Raw genomic sequence first — 20,148 nt, 5'->3', positions numbered from 1 at the left:
CTGGCCATTGGTCACCCAACATATCCATCATCTGGATCCCGCCCACCCTGCAACCAATCAGAAAGCAAGTAGATTTTCAATTATCCCATTGGTTGATTCTTTGCCTGTAATGAAACAAATAAATGATCCTGCCATCCCTCTCACAACATCTTTATTTACTGAGTTAATACAACGTGGAACAGGCCCTTCCAACCCTTCGAGTCTCGTCACCCTGCAATCCCCCGATCACAGGACAGTCTACAATGACCAATGAACCTAACAACCGCTGCAGAAACTGGAGCACCCAGAGAAAACCCAGGCGGTCACAGGGAGAAAGTACAAACTCCTTATAGACAGTGGCCGGAATTGAACCCAGGTCACTGGTACTGTACACCACTACTCTACCGTGCTGCCCCAATGTGAGTTGAGGTCCAATGCCACCCAGTAATTTCCCTGACAAACCCTATTAACCCCAACCTAATCCTGAGGCAGTTTGCAATGACCTGTTAACCTACCCAGTGCATCCTTGGACAGTGGGATGAAAATAGAGCACCCGAAAGAAGCCCACACATTCCACTGTGAGGACGTACAGACGGAGCCAGATGCAGCTCCGAACTCCGGAGCACTCCAAGCTGTAATAGTGTTGTGTAAACCGCTACGCTACCAACCCATTAAAGAATGAATAAAGGACCGATTTTCATTTCCTAATGATTTTACAGCCTTGCCCAACCTTGACTTGTATCCTGTACCGAGGGAGTCTTGTACACATCTTATGTGGCTGTTGAAAGGGCAAAATTGCAGTCAACAGGATGAGTTGTAGCGTAAAAAGGTGGACAAAATCAAAGAGGGTGAACGCAGGACTGAAGGTATTGTATATGAACGTGTGCAGTATACGGAATAAGGTAGATGAACTTGCAGCACAGTTGCAGATTGGCAGGTATGATGTTGTAAGCATCACTGAATCACGGCTGAAAGACCATAGCTGGGAGCTTGATGTCCAAGGATACACATTGTTTCAAAAGGACAGGCAGGAAGGCAGAGGGGGTGGTGTTGCTTTGTTGGTTTAAAAAATGAAATCAAACCATTAGAAAGAGGTGACGTAGGGTTGAAATATGTTGAATCATTGTGGATAGAGCTAAGGAACTACAAGGGTAAAAACTCCCTAATGGGAGTTAAACATAAAGAATAGTAAAGATGTAGCCTACAGATTACAACAGGATATAAAAATTACAACGGGGGATAAAAATTACATGCCAAACGTGATGGGGGATTTCAATATGCAGGTAGATTGGGAAAATCAGGTTGGTGCTGGATTCCAAGAGGGGGAATTTCTAGAGTGCCTATGAGGTGGCTTTTTAGAGCAGCTCATGGTTGAGCCCACGAGGGGATCAGCTTTTCTAAATTGTGTGTTGTCAATGAACTAGAGACCTTACAGTAAAAGACCCTTGGGGGAAAGTGATGATAATATGATCAAATTCACCCTGAAATCTGAGAATGAGAAGCTAAAGTCAGATGTATCAGTGTTACAGTGGAGTAAAGGGAATTACAGCGGCATGAGAGAGGAGTTGGCCAGAATTGACTGGAAAAGAACATTGGCAGAGATGATGGCAGAGCAGCAATGGTTGGAATTTCTGGAAGCAATTTGAAAGACACAGAATATTTACATCTCAAAGAGGAACAAGTGTTCTAAAGGAAAGATAACACAACCGTAGCTAACAAGAGAAGTCAAAGCCAACGTAAAAGTCAAAAAGAAGGCATCTAATAGAGCAAGAACTAGTGGGAAGTTAGAGGCTTTTAAAAACCAACAGAAAGCAACTAAAAAGTGATTAAGAAGGTAAAGATGGAATACGAAAGTAAGCTAGCTAATAATATTGAAGAGATAACAAAAATTTCTTCAGATACATAAAGAGAGGTGAGACTGGGTATCGGACCACTGGAAAAGGATGCTGGTGATGGGCGGGAGGGGGGAGCAAAATGGCAGATGAACTGAATAAGCATTTTTTAAAATCCATCTTCACTGTGGAAGACACTAGCAGTAAGTTGGAAGTTCCAGGTGTCAGGGGTCATGAAGTGTCTGAAGTTACCATTACTAGGGAGAAGGTTCTTGGGTTACTGAAATGTCCAAAGGTAGATAAGGCACCTGGACCAGATGGTGTACACTCCAGGGTTCTGAAAGACGTGGCTAAAGAGATTGTGGAGACATTAGTAATGATCTTCAAGAATCAATAGATTATGGAATGGTTCCAGAAGACTGGAACATTGCAAATGTCACTCCACTCTTCCAAATGGGAGAAAGGCAGAAGAAATGAAACTATAGGCCAGTTAGTCTGACCTCAGTGGTTGGGAAGATGTTGGAGTTGATTAAGGACGAGGTCTTGAGGTACTTGGAGGTACATGATAAAATAGGTCATAGTCAGCATGGTTTCCTCAAGGAGAAACCTTGCCTGACAAATCTGATGGAATTCTTTGTTGAAATAGCAAGCAGGACAGACAAAGGAGAATTGGTTGATGTTATGAAATCGAATTTTCAGAAGGCCTTTGACAAGGTGCCACACACGAGGCTGATTAACAAGCAATGAGCCCATGGTATTACAGGAAAGATTCTAGCAACAATAAAGCAGTGGCTGATAGGCAGGAGTTAGAGCAGGAATAGAGGGAACCTTTTCTGGTTGGCTGCTTATCACTAGTGGTGCTACACAGGGGTTTGTGTTGGGACAGATACTTTTACATTCTCTGTCAATGATATGGATGATGGAATTGACGGGTATGTTGCAAAGGTTGTACACGATATGAAGATGGGTGGAGTGTTGTGCTAACCACTACACTACCGTGTGACGGGAATTGAACCCGGGTCACTGGTACTGTAAAGCGTTGTGCTGACCACTACACTACCGTGTGATGGGAATTGAACCCGGGTCACTGGTACTGTAAAGCGTTGTGCTGACCACTGCACTACCGTGCGATGGGAATTGAACCCGGGTCACTGGTACTGTAATGCATTGTGCTAACCACTACACTACCGTGCGATGGGAATTGAACCCGGGTCACTGGTACTGTAATGCGTTGTGCTAACCATTACACTACCGTGCGATGGGAATTGAACCCGGGTCACTGGTACTGTAAAGTGTTGTGCTGACCACTACACTACCGTGCGATGGGAATTGAACCCGGGTCACTGGTACTGTAAAGCGTTGTGCTAACCACTACACTACCGTGCGATGGGAATTGAACCCGGGTCACTGGTACTGTAATGCGTTGTGCTAACCATTACACTACCGTGCAATGGGAATTGAACCCGGGTCACTGGTACTGTAAAGCGTTGTGCTAACCACAACACTACTGTGTGATGGACATCTCTCACTCCCGTTAAACTCACCAGATCCACTGGACAATTTATTATGCTACGGTATAATGTAAAATAAAGATGTAACCCCTGTTAATTAAACCCAAAGATGTAATGTTGGAAAGTTCCATCTGGAGGGATGAAAATGAAGTTTACCGAATTTCTTTTTTTAAGGGGGGGGGTGAATTATGTGTGAACGAGGCATAGCTGACGCAGCAAACTATTAGAAATGAAACATATACACTGTTAAGAGTGGAATTGGTAGAGAGTATCTCTACCCTACGTACCTGAAAACCTCAGAATGAAAGCCCTGGAGGAGAGACGATAGTGATAAAAGATCTATTGAAGCTACGGCTTTAACAAGACGATGTATATCGGCAGAGACGAGTGTCCAAGGTCTACCGTGTAACCAGGAATTAGTTCTGTTAAATCACACCAAGGGACTTGGTAAGTCATTTTGGATACGTTTTGTGAATCGACCATCCAACAAAACAAGAAACAAGATGGTGAGACCCCCAAGATCGTAGAACTGGCGCCGGAAAGAAATGTTTAATGACGTAGAGGATTTAATATGGTTGGATGTACAAGTTTATGTTCATTTGAAGATTTGAATTTGAGTTTCTTTAAGAACTGATTATTTTTACAAAGACTGGTAAGTTATTGCGACAAGCTACCAAAGATCATGACAAGCTTGTTTTTACCATAAACCAGGACGAACCAAAAGGGTCAGGCCAGTTACGCTCACAGATCTCGATTTTTGCAGATGATATAGTCCTGCTCTCTGACCAGATGGAGGAAGCGCAGCAGCTACTGACAAAAGTGGAAATTGAGTGCAATAAAGTTGGACTTCACCTAAACGCTAAAAAGACAGAGTACATGGCGCTTAACTGCGATGAGGGTACTCTCAAGACCGTAAAGAATGATACCATTAAGAAAGTCTTTGACTACAAGTACCTCGGGCCAAGAATGATGAGTTCAGAGAAGGACATAAAGATACAGAAGGCGCTGGCGTGGAGGGCTATGAACGACATGAAGGAAAACTGGAAGTTGAACCTGACCAGAGGGTTTAAAAAGAGGATTATCATAGCAGTCATAGAGTCTATTCTCATGTACGGATGTGAAACATGGACACTCACCAAGACTAAGCGAAAGTCTCTAGATGGTTGCTATACACAAATGCTCCAGATGGCTCTTGACGTGAATTGGCAACAGCACATGACGAACTTCAAGCTCTATGACGACCTACCGATGCTCACCACTAAAATCGAGGCGAGAAGACTGCAACTAGCGGGGCACTATCTACGCCACCCCGAGCGACCTGCCAGCCTAGTCATCATATGGGAGCTCAAGCACGGGAGGATGAACCCTGGGCGCCCTCCCAAGACTATGGTCAACATGCTCCTAGAAGACAGCGGCGCGGCTGATGTAGATGAACTGAACACACTGATGAGGGAGAGGGAGAAGTGGAGAGTCCGTCATCGTGCCCGATGCCAGCCCCCTAGGCCTGAGTCGACGTAGTAGTAGTAGGTAAGTTATTGAATGAGATGTACTTTGTTTAAAAGTTGTGGTTGGGAAATTGTCGTGAAAGGAGTTAAGCTGTATAGATATAATATTTGAATTTGTAGACATACTGACTGGAACTGAAACTGAAGTTAACCATAATACTTAACAATAGGGATTCAATTAGTTTCTAATTAACTAGGTGTAAATAAAAAGGAAAGGTTAGTCTGTAAACCTTTAAATAGGGCATAACACTAATCTAATTAATTAGAGAAATTGGAGTAACAAAAGTTACTCTCATGAATGTCACTGAATCGAGCTAAACGGGAATTTATTTTTGTTTGATATCTGAGATTTGGAATCTAAACAGAATGTTGGAATTTTGATTTGTTCTTATTCATGTATATCTTTTTTTTATATAAACAAGACTTGCTTACAGAAGTGTGTGTTTCTATTTACTGACTCCTTCTGATGGCCCACTAACACCTAGTGTAGTACTATGTCATTTGATTTTCTCAAAGAGTGCAGTGACCAGTCACACCAGATAAAACAAGCACTACACTACACTGGTGTTACATAAAACTGTGCTCAAGAAGGCACAGAGAGGGAGGACAGGTATTCAAAGTACAGTAAAACAAACAGAAAGCAGAATGAAATGTTACAGTTACAGAGAATGCACAGTGCAGGCAGACAATAGGTGCAAGGTCATAATGAGGTCCTGATCATACTTGTAAACTCCTCCACCAAAGGAGATGTAAGGAGCTCCTTCCTTTGCGAGCCTGCGGGTCACCCATGGGCAAGGGGCAGCACCAGTTTAGCCCCCTCCCTCCCTCCCCGACTGGATCAGGGTCACGTGAAGCCATGGGAACAGATGGTTGATGGTCGTATGAGCAGCTGGTGCATATCACAAGTCCTGGTTGTGTGACCACTGGCACCAGGCAGACAATCTCTGAAGAGTATTGGTAATGGCTGGGGTCACCCGTCTTGTAAAGACACTGCCCGGAAGAAGGCAATGGCAAACCAGTTCTGTAGAAAAATTTGCCAAAAACAATGATGTTCATGGAAAGTCCATGAGCTCCCACATCATACGACACGGCACAAAATGATGATGATGAATGTATGAGGAGCATTTGATGGCTCTGGGCTTTTAGAACAACGAGGAGGGAATCTCGTTGAAACATATCAAATTTTGAAAGGCCCGGATAGAGTGGACATGGAAAAAATATTTCCAATAGTAGCAGAGTCCAGGACCAGAGGCGCAGTCTCAGAATACAAGGAAGTCCTTTTGGAATGGAGATGAGGAATTTCCTTGCCCAGGGAGTGGTGAATCTGTGTAATTCTTTGCCACAGGCCAAGTCATTGGGTATATTTAAAGCAGATGTTGATAGGTTCTTAATTAATCAGGGTGTTATAGGTTATGGGGAGAAGGCAGGAAAATAGGGATGAAGGATAGTAAATCTGCCATGATGGAATGGCGGAGCAGAGGGGCTGAATGGATTAATTCTGCTGCTATGCCTTGTGTCTTGTGCAGGTGGGATTGCAGGAGGCATCGAGATCTGCATCACCTTCCCCACGGAGTACGTGAAGACGCAGCTGCAGCTGGACGAGAGGGCAAACCCGCCCCGCTACAAGGGCATCGGTAAGGATTCCGCTGGTCTTTGGCACATTTGACGGACACCTCTTCTCACCGGAGATGCTGGAGGAGCTCAGCAGCATCTGTGGTGGGGGGAATAGACAGTTTCGACAATTGATTCTGGTTGAGGCCCTTCGTCGGCACAGAAAGAGCAGAGGGGAGAGAGCCAGTGAAAGGTGTGAGGGGTAGGAATGGAGAAAGAGATGGCAGGCGATGGGTGGATCAGGTAAGGAGAAGTGATTTGTAGATAGACCCCCCCCTCACCTGGTCTCACCCATCACCTCCCAACTTCTTACTTCACCCCCCTCACCTGGTCTCACCTATCACCTCCCAACTTCTTACTTCATATCCCCCCTCACCTGGTCTCATCTATCACCTCCCAACTTCTTACTTCACCCCCCTCACCTGGTCTCACCTATCACCTCCCAACTTCTTACTTCATCTCCCCCTCACCTGGTCTCACCTATCACCTCCCAGCTTCATACTTCACCCCCTCACCTGGTCTCACCCATCACCTCCCAACTTCTTACTTCATCCTCTTCACCTGGTCTCACCTCTCACCTCCCAACTTCTTACTTCATCTCCCCTTCACCCACCCACATGGTCTCATCTATCACCTTCTTGCTTGATCTTCTCCTCCCCCCCCCCCCCACCCTCTTATTTTGGCATCTTCCCTCTTCCTTTCCAGTCCCGATGAACGATCTCAGCTCAAAGCATTGATTCTTTATTCATTTCCATGAATGCTGCCTGGCCTGCTGAGTTCCTCCAGCATTTTGAGTGTGTGTGTGTGTGTGTGTGTGTGTGAGTTGCTTGACTGTGCCAAGGGTGAATGGTGGTGGGGCTTGAGGAGTCTAGTCCTGGTAGCCGGGTTGGGGATATGTAGGGTGCCAGGAGCTTGTGCAAGGGGTTTGGGGTCTATTGGTGATTTGTCTCAAGAGGTTAAGCTTAGTTGATTTGTCCATGTGTTGTAGTTGAGAGACTGGTGGCGTCCACTGGGAGTCAACCTATCAGATCAAGTGGCGGAGGACCCTCTGGTAGGGTCTGGCCCTGGGAATGTGGCTCTGGTAGCTCTCGTCTCTACTACATCCACCAAACTTCATCCTAATTCGAGTCTGAGATCGAAGGGTAGAGCCATTCAGTTTTCTGAAAGGAAAATACCTTTAAAATGTTTGAGCATGTCACAAGAGATGGATTGAGTACACGTGGATCTTGGAAAAAGATTTCAAAGGCCCCATGAAAGAGCTTGCACCAGTCAATATGTTCTGTGGGTGACGAGTTAATTAAAGAGGAAGTGAGGTAGTCGGGGGTGGGGGTGGTGTGTGGTCCCATACCCTGGTGAGATAGGGACGTGTCTGTCCCAACATGTGAAGTCAGCCCCGGCAGACTGGGTGGCTGGAAGGTGGATCTGCAATGCTCTGTGGAGAGCAAAGGGCATGACGAGGTACAGAAGGTGTGATGATCACCCACTGCAACCCAGGAAGACCCCAGTTTGTGACGCTTGTTCATACCACTGGACCCGGACTTCTGAGGTCGAGAGAGTGGAACTGACCCAGTGTGAAGGGTTCTTCACTTTAAAAACTTACCCCCCCCCCCCCCCACCCAACACACAGGTTTCTGCCATTGTTGGGGACGATGGACAGCCATCATTATGTTGGATCTGGAGATGATCTTGCCCAGAAAGTTGGATTGGAAGACGCAAGTCTTGTGGTCATAGCCACTGTTTCCATTGTACATAACGTAAATAACTGTAAAGTGCACCAACAGGGAACTAACTCTGACCGTAACCAACTCACTCTAACAAAGAACCGGCCTCGTGGGTGTTCTTTATACTGAAAACTGGTTTCAGCTGTTAGATAGAGGAATCTCCCTGAGAAAAACGGCTGTGAGATAAGGATTGTGTTATGTATTTATTTACTTAACGTACATCGCGGAATAGGCCCTTCTGGCCCTCCGAGCATTACAACCCCATTAAACCCTAACCTTGTCACGAGCCAATCACATCATGAAGATCTCACCTGGTCCCTTGATATCACCTCCCAGAACAATAAGGCACAGCAGTGCCTTCACTTCCTAAGGAGATTGAGACAGGTGTAGCTACCTGCCCCCACCATCTTAACTGCATTTTATAAGAGCACCTTTGAGTATATCCTGACAAGTTGCATCTTCATCTGGTATGAGAGCAGCCAGCCTTCGGACCGGAAGTCCCTACAAAGGACGGTGAGGATCCTAGGGGTCTCCCTACCACCAATCAGGGATACTTATCAGGAACGCTGCCCTTAGTATTATTAAAGATCCCACCCATTCATCCAGCATCCTCTTTGACTTTATATCATCAGGCAGGAGACTGTGATGCATGAAAACAAGAACAGTGAAAATGGGCAACAGTTTCTTCCCCCAGGCTATTAGGCTTCTGAACTCCCTACTGCAGCGCATTCAAAGTGTCTGGTTAATCTGTTCTGTTCCTTACAATATTTAATTTATGCACTTTACTTTGTTTATGTGCAATCATCGAGATTTCATTGTTATTCTCCTAAATTACATGTGTGCTATGTGTGCTTTACACCGTGGTTCGGAGAAACTTTGACGTGTCTATAGTTAAACTTGACTTGACGTTACTGTGAGGCTGCAGTATGATGGCTAACTTCACAGCAGCTTCACAGGCACATAGAGACAGACAACATACAGAAGCTAAATTATACAAGGCAGGGACAAAATAAACTCTTCAAAACCATTCATTAACGCCAAAAAAAGTTTAGACAGGGTCTCATGAAGAGCAATGTGATCTTGAGTGGGTAATATTTCCCTAATTGCCAGTCAGTAGGGGTGAGGAGGAATATTGTCCAGGACACAGGACATGGGGGGGATTGTTAATGCCCTCACGATGTGGCGTAGGATGATTGGGAGAATCTGGGGGTGTGGGGTTAGTATAAACCTACCTTATTTTCTCCATATTTCCACCAACATCCAGATTAGGATTACTAGTGTGGCCTTGATGGGCCAAAGGGCCTGTTTTCATGCTCCATCAGTCCTCCATTCACCTCTACCTCAGCCGAAGGTGACACCTCTAGCATAAGGCATTTTGTGGTGCGTTTCGATGGAAGTAACTCAGGAAAAGCAAATGTCGTCCGGGTGGTTCAAAGGATCATTTTATTGTCAAAGTGCATGCGTACAATACAACTCTGATACTTGTCTTCCACCTCCTCTCCTGCAGGAAAAAACAGTGACAATAACAATCCTGACCCCCCTCACTCAGAAAAAGGGTGCCAATAACAGTCCCTGGCCCCCTCCCTCACAGAAAGAAACAGCGACAGTAACAATCCCAACTCCCTCCCTCAGAAAGAAACAGCGACAATAACAATCCCCAACCACCTCACCCACAGAAATCAAATAGTGACAATGATGATAAATTCCCTCACTCTCAAAAAGGAACAGCCCACGCACGCACTCTCACAGACACAGACACACTCTCACGGACATGGACACACACTCTCACAGGCACACACGGACACAGGCATGCACGCAAGGCACGGACACAGACGTGCATGCACTCTCACAGACATAGACGTGCACGCACTCTCACAGACACAGGCTCACGCTCACGGACACGGACACAGGCAGGCACGCACGCACAGACAGAGACACGCACGCACTCTCACAGACACGCACGCACTCTCACAGACACACTCTCACGGACACGGACACAGGCAGGCATGCACGCACAGACACAGACGCGCATGCACGGACACAGACGCACATGCACTCTCACAGACACAGGCACACACTCTCACAGACACAGGCACACACAAACACGGACGCGCAAGCACTCTCACTCTCACAGGCACAGGCACACACAGACACGGACGCACAAGCACTCTCACAGACACAGACACGCACACACCCTCACGGACGTGTATGTACTCTCACGGACAGGGACACGCACACACAGACAGATCACCCACCCAAGAAAGTAAACGCTGAAAAACCAAAGGGGACCATTATGAAGTCCAGTCCATCACACAAATCTCAGAACATCGAACAGTTCTTCTGTGACTCAGAACTCACGCCTGCTCCGAATGCTCAGTGGCCCCTGTTGGGTCCAATTGCTGACCAGGTCTGAATGCTGCCAACCTGGTGGCCTCCATTGGCAGCGATCGCTGACCCACTCCTCATTCACCTCGATGCTTCAATCTTCCTCACTGCTGCAAGATGTTGTTCATGACCCCGCGTCCTGTCTCAGTCCTTTCCCGTGAGTCGGCTCGCCCTCTCGGCCCCTTTCCCACGAGTGGAGTCGGCTCGCGCTCTCGGCCCGTCCCCCGCGAGTCGGCTCGCACTCTGGCTACCTTTCAGGTTCCTGTCTCTGATCTCCATGAGATAGTTCTCTGGACACAACAGAGTGCTTGATCATCGGATCAAATTGCAAACCATGTGTCACAGGCTCCAACAGTTTCTGTAACACAAACGGAACAAGCAGAAGGTGTAGAGTAAGTAAAATAATTGAAGAAGTTTGCTATCTGGAAGATGTCACCTGGGGAATTATTCGCTGGTGGCATTTTGCCTGGAGGGTTGATTTGGTGGTGAGGAAGGCGATTCAACGTTAACATTCATTTTGAGAGGACTAGACTATAAAAGCAAGGATGTGATACTGAGGGTTTATAAAGCAGTGGTTAATGGTTGGATTGAGTTGTTCTCTGACCTTGGCAATCCATTTGCAAGCGTTTCGTCACCATTTGAGGAGACATCATCAAGTGCAAGATCGTAGAACAGCTCAACCCAACTCCACTTTACAATTGAAGTAATAAAGCTGTAGATTATTTTCGAAACAGTGCAAATTCAGAAAATAGAAGAGCAAAGGGACTTGGGAGTCCACATGCAGGATTCCCTTAAGGGTTAATTTGTAGGGTAAGTTAGTGGTGAGGAAGGTAAATGCAACGTTAGTATTCATTTTGAGAGGGCTGGAATATAAAAGCCAGGGTGGAATGCTGAGGCTTTATAAGGCAGTGGTCAGACCGCACTAATCAGACCACACTTGGAGTATTGTTAGCAGTTTGGGCTCCTTATCTAAGAAACGATCTGCTGGCATTGGAGAGGGTCCAGAGGAGGTTCACAAGAATGATCCTGGGAATGCAAGGGTTAATATAAGGAGTGCTTGATGGCTCTGGGCTTGTATTTGCTGCAATTTAGAAGAATGAGGGGAGATCTCATTGAAGCCTATTGAATGTTGGTAGCAACACATACAAAATACAGGAGGAACTCAACAGGTTAGGCAGCATCGATGGAAATGAATGAGCAGTCAACATTTCGAGCTGAGACACTTCTTCAGGACTGGAAAGGAAAGGGAGAAGATGCCAGAATAAAAAATTGGGGGGGGAGGAGAAGGTAGAAGGTGATAGGTGAAGTGGGAAAGGTCAAGGACAGGAGAGGAAGGAATCAGATAGGAGAGGAGAGTGGAACATAGGAGAAAGGGAAGGAGGAGGTGAAAGGCAGGAAAGGAGCGGTAAGTAGCCAGAGTGGGAATAGAGGGAGAGTGAAATATTATTTTACCAGAAGGAGAAATCAATGTTCATGCTATCAGGTTGGAGGCTACCCAGACGGTATTTCTCCTCGACCCTGAGGGTGGCCTCATCGTAGCAGAAGCTGAGGCCGTGGGCCGACAGTTCGGAATGGGAACGGGGATCAGAATTGAAATGTTTGGCCAATAGGCTGTTCCACTTTTGGTGGATGGTGTGGAGGTGCTCGCCAAAGCAGTTCCCCAATTGAAAGGCTGAGATAGAGTGGATGTGGAAAGGTTATTTCCTGTAGAGGGAGAATCTAGGACCCTTTAGAACAGAGATGAGGAGAAGTTCTTTTAGCTAGAGGGTGGAGAATTTGTGGAATCCTTTGCCCCAAACATATGTGGAGGCCAGGTCACTGGATGGAGGTTTATAGGTACATAAATAAAGAGTGTCAAGTTATGGGGAGAAGGGAGGGAGAATGGGTTGAGAGGGAAAATAAGTGAGCCATGATCAAATGGCGGAGCATTCGAGTGGCCTAATACTGCTCCAATGCCGGGAATGCTGTCAGTCTTGACCTGGAGCTTCAGTCTGTGGGACACAATCTGCCAAGTCCACAAGTACCCCCCACTGGGCCCCATTTGGTGCAGGTAAGGCTGCAGAAGAGCAGGGAGTTCTTTTCACATGGTTCTTGTGTCTTGCAGGTGACTGTGTGAAGCAGACGGTACAAGGACATGGGGTGAAGGGCCTGTACCGGGGTCTCAGCTCTCTGCTCTACGGCTCGATCCCCAAGGCAGCGGTCAGGTACGCTCGTGATATGGTCCGTATACCCCAGGCCTCCGCACCACCCACCCGTTTCCCCAAGATTAGCCCCGCACCTTGTTCCAGGTCTTGACTCTCGCTGTGGTGGGATCGATATCTCCCTCATCAGCGAGGGAGAGATCTGTCTGAGATAGACCTGAGATCGAGCTTTGCTGTTGCTTGCAAGGTGGATGGTGAAGGAGGGCCATGCTTTTGCTGCTGCCTGTGTGGTGGGGGGGGGGGACCTTGGGGTTCTAACTTTCTCCTGTCATCCATCCTTTGGGGTACTACTTTGGTTTTGTGGATGTCTGTGAAGAGTAAGAATTTCAGATTGTATACTGGATACATTCTCTGACATTAAATTGAACAACTGAACCTGGCACTGATTGGCATTAAAAACATATCCAGGGATAAACCGTCCCTGTATCACAGAACTCAGAACAATAGAGTTGGATAGGAGGAGTGAACTAGGGCTTTTGAATCTTTTGTATTGTTATTATAATATCAGATATGCAGCACTGTGCAAAAGAGGACTGGGGAATGGTGAAGGGGGGGATCATTACTGGAAGTTCGAGAAATCGATGTTCATCCCATCAGCTTGGAGACCATCCAGACAGAACTTAGTGTTGCTTCTCCATCCTCATCGGGACATGTCGGAATGGGAAATACAATTAAAATTGGTGGCCACTGGGAGATCCTATTTTACAGGGAGACGGAATGTAAGTGCTCGGCGAAGCGGTCTCCCAATCTACATCAGGTCTCACTGATATGCAGAAGGCCTCACCGGGAGCACCGGATACAGTAGAGAACCCTAACAGATTCACAGGTGAAGTGTCACCTCACCCAGAAGGACTGTTTGGGGCCCTGGATGGTAGTGAGGGAGGAGGTGTAGGGGCAGGTGTAGCACTTGTTCGGCTTACAAGAGTAAGTTCCAGGAGGGAGATCAGTGGGGAGGGACGAATGGACAAGGGAGGTCACGTAGGGAGCAATCCCTGGGGAAAGCAGAAAGAGGGGGAGGGGGAGATGTGCTTGGTGATGGGATCTTATTGGAGATGGAGGAGTTGCAGATAAATCCTTACAGGCTGCGGCTGGAATTGAAACCTGATCTTTTAGCTGGCTGCTGTGAAGTGTTACGTCAACTGCAATGCTACTGTGACACGCTAATGTGGGTCCCTTCGAGTTCTCTGGTTTCCTCCCACCTCCCAAAGAGGTGGGGGTAGATTAACAGTCCTCAAGCGTGTGCAAGTAGAGGAATGTTGGGAAAGTGGGTTAGGGTGGGATTCGGGCTTGCTTTGTTGTTTGTTGTTCTGTTGAGATTGTGGGCGTGCAGTGTTTGTGTTGGAACGTGTGGCAGCCCGGTCGTTCATAAACGTAGAACAGTACAGCTCAGGCACAGGCCTCCTCGCCCTTTAGGTTGTGAAACTAGAAATTAAACAAAGCAGCATTCAGAATGCTGGAGGAACTTGGCAGGTCCGGCTGCATCTATGGAAATAAATAAACAGTCGACATGTCGGGCTGAGATTGAAAAGGAGGGGAGAAGACACCAGAACAAAAAGGTGATGGGGGGGGTCGGGGGAAGGAGGACAGCTAGAAGGTGGTAAGCTATTGCTCACTCTGACCTTTTACCTCTTCACATCTGCCCCACCGCCTTCCCATTCTCCTATGGTCCACTCTCCTCTCCTATCAGGTTCATTCCTCTCCAGCCCTTGACCTTTCTCACCCACCTGGCTTTACCTGTCACACTCTAGCTTGTCCTCTTCTCCCACTTTCTTATTCGGGCATCTTCCTCCTTCCTTTCCAGTTCTGCTGAAGGGTCTTGGCCTGAAATACTGACTGACTATTCATTTCCATAGATGCTGCCTGACCTATTGAGTTCCTCCAAGAATTCTGTGTGTGTTGCCTTGGATTTCCAGCACCTGCAGATTCTCTTGCGCTTCTAATTAAAGGACTCACTCAAATAATTTATTCTGCCTGTAAAATATCCATACTCCTCCCTTGTACATCTGCGTGTACATTTGCTAAGTGTCTCTGTCATATTTGACCCACTGTCGGTCCTGGCATCACACTCCAGGCACCCACTACTCTATGTGGGGGAAAACTTATCCCACACAGCTCCTATGAATTTCCCCCCCTCACCTTAAATGTGTGCCCTCTAGTATTAGACATTTCAGCCAGATTGTAGCTATTATACCTTTTAGAGACTTAAGACCATAAGACATGGGAACAGAATTAAGCCATTTGGCCCTTCGAGTCTGCTCCACCATTTCATCATGGCTGATCCATTTTCCCTCTCAGCTCCAATCTCCTGCCTTCATGCCCTGACCAATCAAGAACCTGACAACATCTGCTTTAAATATACCCAGTGACTTGGTCTCCAAAGCCGTCCATGACAACGAATTCCACAGATTTACCACTCTCTGGCTAAAGAAGTTCTTTCTCATCTCTTAAAAGATGCCCCTCTATTCCGAGGCTGTGCCCTCTGGTCTTGGACTCCTCCCTCCATCGGGAACATCCTCTCCACATCCACTCTATCAAAGCCATTCCATGTTCGATACGTTTCAAGGAGATTTCCCTCCACCCCACTTATTCTTCTGAATTCCAGTGAGTAGAGGTCTGGAGCCATCAAACACTCCTCAAGTGACAAGCCTTTCAATTCTTGAATCATTTTTGTGAACCTCCTTTGAACTCTCTCCAATGTCAGCACATGTTTTCATAAATAAGGGCTCCAAAACTGCTCACAATACACCAAGTGAGGCCTCACCAGGGCTTTATAAAGCCCCAGCATTACATCCTTGCTTTTATATTCTAGTCCTCTTGAAATGAATGCTAACATTGTAGTTGCCTTCCTCACCACTGACTCAACCTTATACTTCATTGTCGTCAAACAATTGGTACTAGAATGTACAACCATCACAGCGATAGTTGATTCTGCACTTCCCACTCCCTGGATTACAAATAGTAAATATTAAAAATAGCAAAAATTAGTAATATTAAAAGTATAAATTATAAATCATAAATAGAAAATAGAAAAATGGAAAGTAAGGTAGTGCAATAAAACAGAGAGGCAGGTCCGTATATTTCGAGGGTATGGCCCAGATCCGGGTCATCCTGAAAATTAACCTTCAGGGAATCCTAAATGTCTTGTACATTTCTATCAGGTCCAGTTGGAAAATGAAAAGTGCCGGATTAAACAATGAAAAGCAAAAGACCACAGATGCTGGAAATCGGAATAAAGCAGAAATCTGAAGTAAAATCAGGGAGATTTCTGCACCTTTGGTTCAAAGTACATTTGTATACATTATACAGCCTGGAGATTAGTCTCATTACAGGCAGTCACAAAACACAAAACTTGAAAGAACCCATTTAAATAAAAAGACCAACAAACACCCAATGTGCAGAGAGGAAAAAAAAACAAATCATGCCACAGATAGCACTTAGAATGACAGTGAGTCCATAGACACGAAGCCCAGAGTAGGCCCACAGCCTCAGTTCATCACACAGTGGGGAAAATCATCATGAAGCCCAGACGAGCTAGAGCAGGCCCACAGCCTCAGCATCCGTGCAATGAATGTCGAGGAGCAGTGAGCAGAACCAGCCTGACCCTCGCCTCTGATCCCAACGCCCTGCCCTTTCATTGCATCTGGCCCAGCGTTTTAATTGTTCAAGCACCAGGTTGTTCCTCACAGGGCCCCACTGCATCAATATTGTATCATTTCTTAATGCAGGCATTACTCAATGACAATAAAAGAGGACTACGTGTCTTCATAATCTTAAAAACAAAATATGCTCTGGGCCTGGGCCTGGGCCCCACAGCATCAATATGCTCTGTCTGGGCCTGGGCCCGGGCCCCACAGCATCAATTGGGCCTGGGCCCTGCTGCATCAATATGCTCTGGGCCTGGGCCTGGGTCCGGGTCCCACTGTCACATCTTGGCCCGTACCTGACCTTTCCAAATTGGCCTGGCACTTAGATCGTCGCAACCTCGCTCTCCATTTAGGTGGATGGGCTCCCATTCTCCTCCACTCCGCTCACTGCAACTCCATCTGCGACTCCAATTCCATCTTGAACTTGCCTCAACCTCGCTCCGACCACTTTTCCTCAAACATGCCTCCTTGCTTTGATCCTTGATTCAGCCAATTTACCACAAAAGAAGTGTTTTGTTGTGTGATGATCTTGGGGTTCTCACATGAGTTGTGCTAGTTGCTAATGCAAATGAAGCATTTCACTGTATGTTTCAATGTGTATGAGGTAAATTCTGAATTGAATTGGAAAACATGGGTGGTAGCACTGGCTTTGTGGGCTGAAGGGACTGTTCTGTTTCTCTCTTTGATTTTGCTTGGTGGTTGCCGTGGTGAACTACAACTCAGGCATCAACGAAGGGCAGATTATTCCTTTTATTCTTTGGTGTAACGTGAAATACTGTCCCCCTACAACCCATCCCATCCTGCAGTCCTGCCCCTGTGGGCAGTAAAAGAGTTTCTCCTGCACTCCATAATCTACCCCACCCTCAGTTCCACTGAGCTGTCTAACATCCCCCGCTTCCTATCCCCGGATTTAAGCACTTGTGCTTTGTTAACGGAGCTATGTAAATGCAGGGTGGCTGAACAGACACTGTCCTCTCACTCAGGTTCGGGACGTTCGAGTTCCTGAGTAACCAGCTGCGGGACGACCAAGGGAAGCTGAGCAACCGGCAGAGCCTGGTGTGCGGTCTGGGCGCGGGGGTGTCCGAGGCCGTGTTGATCGTGTGTCCGATGGAGACAGTCAAGGTAATTCAGTGACTGATTGAAGAGAAACCGTGGATATTGGGCATCTGAGCTGAAAATGCTGCGTGCTGGGTATGCTTAGCAGATCAGGCAGTGTTGGGGGAGAGACAGAATTCGATAGGAGGTTTAGTGAATCTCTCATTTACTCATGTGGCAGTGAACTTGTTCTGGGGAGTAAAAAGCCAACTGCATTCTGTTGGATTTATCTTCTGGAATGTTTCTCCATTCCCAACTTCCCCTCCGTCCTGATTATCTCCCTTCCCAATCATTTCTCATCCCCTTCCCCAATCCTTCCCCCTCCCCCAATCCTTCCCCCTCCCCCGGTCCTTCCCCCTCCCCCGGTCCTTCCCCCTCCCCCGGTCCTTCCCCCTTTCCGGTCGTCCCCCTTCCCCGGTTCTTCCCCCTTCCCCGGCCGTCCCCCTTCCCCCATCCTTCCCCCTTTCCTGGCTGTCCCCCTTCCCTTCCTAATAATTCCCTCCCCTTTCCAATTGTTTCCTCCTTTCCGATCATTCCTGTCACAATCAATTCTCCTTGATTTGTAATTCACCATCCCACTTGCTTTCCCCATCCTTCCCAGTCATTCCTTCTTCCTCCTCCAGGCTACGAGAGTAACGTTGGGACAACTGCATTCCTGGGTTCCGGGATCCCCTGGGTTGGACCCAGTGTGTCTGACTGCCGAGGATTTAGGCTCTCCCGGAGCCAGGGTTGGACCCAGTGTGTTGGACTGCCGAGGGTTTCCCAGGCTGTCCCGGTGCCAGGGTTGGACCCAGTGTGTCGGACTGCCGAGGGTTTCCCAGGCTCTCCCGGTGCCAGGGTTGGACCCAGTGTGTCGGACTGCCGAGGGTTTCCCAGGCTCTCCCGGTGCCAGGGTTGGACCCAGTGTGTCGCACTGCCGAGGATTTAGGCTCTTCCGAGCCAGGGTTGGACCCAGTGTGTCGGACTGCCGAGGGTTTCCCAGGCTGTCCCGGAGCCAGGGTTGGACCCAGTGTGTCGGACTGCCGAGGATCTAGGCTCTCCCGGTGCCAGGGTTGGACCCAGTGTGTCGGACTGCCGAGGGTTTAGGCTCTCCCGGTGCCAGGGTTGGACCCAGTGTGTCGGACTGCCGAGGGTTTCCCAGGCTGTCCCGGAGCCAGGGTTGGACCCAGTGTGTTGGACTGCCGAGGGTTTCCCAGGCTCTCCCGGAGCCAGGGTTGGACCCAGTGTGTCGGACTGCCGAGGGTTTCCCAGGCTCTCCCGGAGCCAGGGTTGGACCCAGTGTGTCGGACTGCCGAGGGTTTCCCAGGCTCTCCCGGAGCCAGGGTTGGACCCAGTGTGTCGGACTGCCGAGGGTTTCCCAGGCTCTCCCGGTGCCAGCTGGTGAACCTACCTAGACACACAGCAGGTCTCGGTGGGCTGGTATCGTCCCACAGCAAAAGCTGCTCTTCCTTCGCAGAACACTACAGTACAGGAACAGGCCTTTCGGCCCTTTGTGATAGTGCTGAACACAGAAGTAAACTAGGTCTTTTCTGCCTGCTCTATATCTCTCCAGTCCTGAAAAGGCTACAAAAAGTTGCAAATTCAGTCAGCTCCATCATGGGCACTAGCCTCCCCGGCACTGAGGACATTTTCAAGGAGCGATACCTCAAAAAGGCAACATTGATCATTACGGACTCTCAACACCCAGGTCATCCCTCTTCTCAGTGTTACCATCAGGAAGGAGGTATAGGAGCCTAAAGGCAGGAACAGCTTCTTCCACTCTGCCATCAGATTTCAGAATGGATAGTGAACCCAAAAGATTCAAAGGATTCAAAGTACATTTATTATCAAAGTATGAATGCAGTATACAACGCTGAAATTTGTCTTCCCTCAGACAGGCATGAAACAAAGAAACACCGTGGAACCCATTCAATTTTATTTTGCTCTCTTTTAAAACTACTTATTTAACTTAATTTTAAAAATGTAATTTCCTTATTGTAATTATGTATTTTTAAATTATTATAAGACTATAACATACGGGAGCAGAATTAGGCCATTTGGCCCATTTCATCATGGCTGATCCATTTTTCCTCTCAGTCCCAACCTCCTGCCTTCTGCTTGTATCCCTCATGTCCTGACTAATCAAGAATCTATCAACCTCTGCTTTAAATATACCCAGTGATTTAGCCTCCACAGCTGCCTGTGGCAATGAATTCCACAGACTCGCCACACTCTGGCTAAAGAAATTCCTTCTCATCTCCATTCTAAATGGACATTCTGAGGCTGTGTCCTCGGTTTTGACTCTCCCACCATAGGAAACATCCTCTCCACATCCACTCTATTGAGGCCTTTCAATATTCGATAGGTTTCAATTAGGTCACCCCTCATTCCTCTGAATTCCAGTGAATACAGGCCCAGAACCACTAAATGCTCTTCATATGACCAGCTGTTCAGCCCTGGAATCATTTTCATGGACCTCTTTTGAACTCTCTCCAATGTCAGCACATCCATTCCAAGATAAGGTGCCCAAAACTGCTCACAATACTCCAAGTGAGGCCTCACCAGTGCTTTATAAAGCCTCAACTTGCTTTGTATTATTGCATTTTACTGCTGATGCAAAACAACAAATTTCAAGGCATATGCCAGTGATATCAAACCTAATTATGATATCTACGTCCCATAAGT

General features: G+C 47.3%; 1 protein-coding gene across 1 annotated transcript in view; it reads left to right on the top strand.

Moving 5' to 3' along the window:
• LOC140186508 (tricarboxylate transport protein B, mitochondrial) overlaps window positions 1-20,148 on the top strand; it is an 87,142-nt gene that overhangs the window by 40,377 nt on the left and 26,617 nt on the right. The window contains exons 2-4 of the mRNA XM_072240885.1: window positions 6,354-6,461; window positions 12,649-12,748; window positions 17,373-17,511. Of these exons, the coding sequence (XP_072096986.1) occupies window positions 6,354-6,461; window positions 12,649-12,748; window positions 17,373-17,511 (347 nt within the window). The remainder of the gene's footprint in view (window positions 1-6,353; window positions 6,462-12,648; window positions 12,749-17,372; window positions 17,512-20,148) is intronic.

This window comes from Mobula birostris, chromosome 22 (assembly GCF_030028105.1).
Source record: "Mobula birostris isolate sMobBir1 chromosome 22, sMobBir1.hap1, whole genome shotgun sequence".
Lineage (NCBI taxonomy): Eukaryota > Metazoa > Chordata > Chondrichthyes > Myliobatiformes > Myliobatidae > Mobula > Mobula birostris.
This window is presented reverse-complemented; position numbering and strand designations above follow the sequence as displayed.